The sequence below is a fragment of the Tarenaya hassleriana genome, unplaced genomic scaffold, assembly GCF_000463585.1.
Source record: "Tarenaya hassleriana unplaced genomic scaffold, ASM46358v1 Cleome2, whole genome shotgun sequence".
NCBI classification, from domain to species: Eukaryota; Viridiplantae; Streptophyta; class Magnoliopsida; order Brassicales; family Cleomaceae; genus Tarenaya; species Tarenaya hassleriana.
Window position 1 is genome coordinate 2,418,038 of NW_010965372.1, and position 3,648 is coordinate 2,421,685.

Genomic DNA, 3,648 nt, shown 5'->3' on the forward strand with positions numbered 1-3,648 from the left:
AACTCCACAAATCCTTGCTAAAAATATTTTGCATCACCTCTGTTGATGTTCCTAGATAATAAGATTTTAATCACATCATCTTTGGAAATTTAAAAAAGAAATAAAAGAGGTAGAAACGGGCATCTTGGCCTGCTGCTGCTGCTGCTGTTATTATTATTATTATTATTATGGAAAATAAATATATATCACCACATGGCACATATAGGTATTTTGTATTAAAATGGGCCTAAGAGAGAAGATATCCTTTGATTTATATACTTTGCAAATTGTTATGGGCTCATATAATCAATCAGTCGAAGCCCAATGATTACGTATCAGTGTAACCGCCTTTGATAATCCATTCCATCGTGCGGGCGCGGGATGGTTCCTCAGAAATTCGAATCTGGGAGAGTGCTCTCATCGAATCGTGATCAAGATGGAGTTTGCCGATGGATCCCTCAGTTCAAGCCGAGATCGATCGTGTAGCTTGGATTCTTTGTCTTCGCTTCTCTTTTATTTCCTTGATTCTCGTTGTTTTTTTGAATTTCTGACCTGTCTCGGTTCCGAAAGTTGAATTTCTCATCTGTCTCGGTTCCGATCGGTTGAATTTTGAGTCTGTCTCGGTTCGATCGTTTGAATTGCTGGATCTGTTTGGTTCCAGCCGTAGTTTGTATCTCCGCTTCTCTTTCATTTTCTAGGTTTTGATCGGTTGAATTCGAAGCCTATCTCGCTTAGTTCGATGTTTTGCGTGGTTGAATTTCTGAATTGTTTGATTCTAGTGTGAGCTCCGCGGCTAGGGTTTCCGTGCTGTTATTGTTGTTGGTGTTGAGGATGAAAAACTGCGTCTCCGAGAATAATCTAGCGCCAGGTTACCAAGATTTACGGTTTCTAGGGTTTTGGATTCTCTTATCTCATGTTTATGTTTTGCTATACTAGTTTAGGTCATCGGTGATAGAAGTGAAATAAATGCTACAGAAACTATATGATTGAAGCAATTTCGTACTCAGCATTTTCTAATATAACATCCTAAAAACGCGGAATCAACCAATTTACTGCATTTTAAGGAGGAGTTTTTTGGGTACAAAACTAATAAGGATTAGAGTTTCTAGGAGTTTTTAAAGACACCTTTGATTCCAATCTATTAATTGATGATGTTCACGTTGGTGTACTTTTTCAGGTTCTACTCATTATATGCTCTCTAGTTGGGCTGCTTCAGATGGATGTGGATTTGTGAAGAACTGTGAAGGCCGGGGTGTGTATGTTTCCATAAATATTCCCATAATTCGAATAGACTGACATAATGCGAGAAAATTTGTGTTGCCCTCATTTTGTTTTTCAGTTGCATCTTTTTCCAGATGTGCTATTGAGTTACATATTCTTCGGCTTTTTCGATTATCCAAGTTACTCATTGATCTATCACTTGCAAAATTTATAGTCTGATAACATTTTTTGATGTTTTGCTCTCTAGTGAAGTGCAGAGTCTGATTGGGAAATACATGTCAGACTTTGGTGCAGAAGTTTTTTTTTATCAGTAGCTCTGCCCTGAAGTGAATCAATTTCATCTATTGCACATCTTATCAGATCCTACATCTCATGCGATGGTGGAGTACATTGAGTTGTTCTTGTGATGTCAATTTTGTAGGGCTATAAGTGGTCCATGCGGTGGCGAAAGAGAATCTATTTTGTTGGTTACTCCCTATGATTTGTAAGTGACGGAATAATTGCTTTGAGTATGCTTTGTTTTCCTTGTTCTATGGGGTTACCTGGCTTGCCAAGGGCAGAATATGGCTTGCTGCCGGTCCGAGTCGTGGAGGATTGCTGTGGTTGCTGATTCTAGTTATGAAGACTACAGACCTGCTGCCGTGTAGTTAGTGAGTACTATGCACTTTTTGATGTTTTGATGGTTGATGATAGAAGTGAATTACTGAGGCATCTACTTACAGATGCCAAATCATGATGTTAACGATCTTGGAAATTACTTTGTTGTTCAAGATTGTTGGGCAATTATTCAAGGCTGAGGCAAGGTGGCCAAGATTTCAATTCCTGGTGGAACTTTTGCAATCCAGCAGCAGGATATCTTGAAGGCAGTGCCACACTTGTGAGTTCCTTTTCTACAGGGTAAAACCTCCAATTTTTCTTTCTAATTTCGCTAAATGAATTCATATGGTAGAATGGTGGATATAGTCTGTCCTTGGCTTATATGGTTTCCATTTTTTCTTATGCATTGTCAGTCTCTTGGTGTCCCAATCCCAACTGGTTGACATTGTACTATGAAATCCAAGTGGATGCGGTTAGTTTGAAAGTTTCATCTGGGTTTCCTCCTGAAACGAAGCGAATGCAGGATTATGAGGTGCCCGGTGAGTTCTTGTTAATTATTTCGTTATTTATTTCTCCTCTCCGTTCAAATATTATGTTCCCCGGTCAAGTTGCAAAGAGATGAAGTAAGAGTTCGTAAAATGGTTTATGTGAGAATGTTGGCTTGGACAGTAGTAGGGTGGTCAGGGCTTCTATTTTATATAGAGGTGATATTTGATGGGTTTAATGCTAGGTGATGAAGTAGGTTAGTGATCTTTATCAGTGATAACAAGTTTTTCTACTTTGCTAATCCTTATTATATATATATAGATATATATTGCAGTTTCTGGATACTATTACAATCTGTTGTATCAGCCCAGCAGATGCCGATCCCAAGGCATCAGGTGATAAGGTCATCTTTGATATCACGAAATTTCTTATCAACTTTCCCATGACCCAGCCATTTACACTAGACTTGAGACCGAAGAAGGTTTTTTTAGTGCTCTCTAAGCCATACGAGCTGCCTTTCTACGTAGGTTCGGTCCACTTTCTCTTGCTGCTTATTCTGCTCAAATCTTTCTTGCGTTCGTGGGTATTGAGGGTGTAATCCGTTCTTTGTTTTCAGATTTATTTATTTATTTATTTATTTGTACGCCTCTATCGAATTAGGTGCTTTGCTATGCGATCGCAGGATATAGTTGGGTTCCTATTCTTGTTTCGGCTTTAGGACTCCAAGGTGCTAATAAGTATCTCACATCGGAGAAAGAGAGAGATTTGGAAACAATATATAACGAGGGTTAAACCTCCATTCTTAATCTAGTTTTTGTGGTGGAATTAGTGTCTAAACTTTATTAATTGTTAGAACCCTTCCCCAACAAGCTAGTTTTTGGGTTGAGTTCTATCCATGGGCTTTGAGATTTAGTTGGACCCATTATCGATGGGTGAGTTCTATCAAATTGGTATCAGAGCCAACCAATCCTCGGACATGCGGGCGACGCGACGGGAGAGGAGCACAAAGGGTGCATAGCCGCCAACACCGTGGTCGTCGTTGTCCAAAGGAAACGGTATTGTTAGAGTCTCACATCGGAAATATGTGGGAAAAATTGAGTCAATATAAGAATATGGGCACCCTCCCCCAACAAACTAGCTTTTGGGGTGAGTTCTACCCATGAGCTTTGAGCTTTAGTTGGGTCCATTATTGATGGGTGGATTCTATTAAATTATTGATATAGTTTGGGCCTAACTCCACCCAAAAGCTAACTTAAGAGTGGATGTTTGACCTTCCTTATATGTTGGCTTCAAATCCATCTCTTTCTCCGATGTGGGAGACTTATCAATACCGCCCCTTTAGATAACGATGTCCACGACATTGGG

The 3,648-nt window shown here is 39.5% G+C and overlaps 1 protein-coding gene across 11 annotated transcripts; it reads left to right on the forward strand.

Moving 5' to 3' along the window:
• Nucleotides 1–247: 247 nt before the first annotated feature.
• Nucleotides 248–2,983, forward strand: LOC104811818. 11 transcript variants are annotated; one of them, XM_010538640.1, is made up of 8 exons: nucleotides 248–461; nucleotides 759–847; nucleotides 1,157–1,235; nucleotides 1,622–1,684; nucleotides 1,761–1,850; nucleotides 1,972–2,097; nucleotides 2,211–2,336; nucleotides 2,605–2,983. In XM_010538640.1, coding segments are annotated over exons 1-6 (423 nt in total). In that variant the 5' UTR covers nucleotides 248–360; the 3' UTR covers nucleotides 1,973–2,097; nucleotides 2,211–2,336; nucleotides 2,605–2,983. The 11 variants fall into 11 exon arrangements, 2 of the variants coding, with proteins under 2 accessions (XP_010536942.1, XP_010536944.1); XM_010538642.1 differs by having other exon boundaries at nucleotides 1,972–2,077; XR_771528.1 differs by having other exon boundaries at nucleotides 287–847; nucleotides 1,157–1,231.
• Nucleotides 2,984–3,648: the final 665 nt, after the last annotated feature.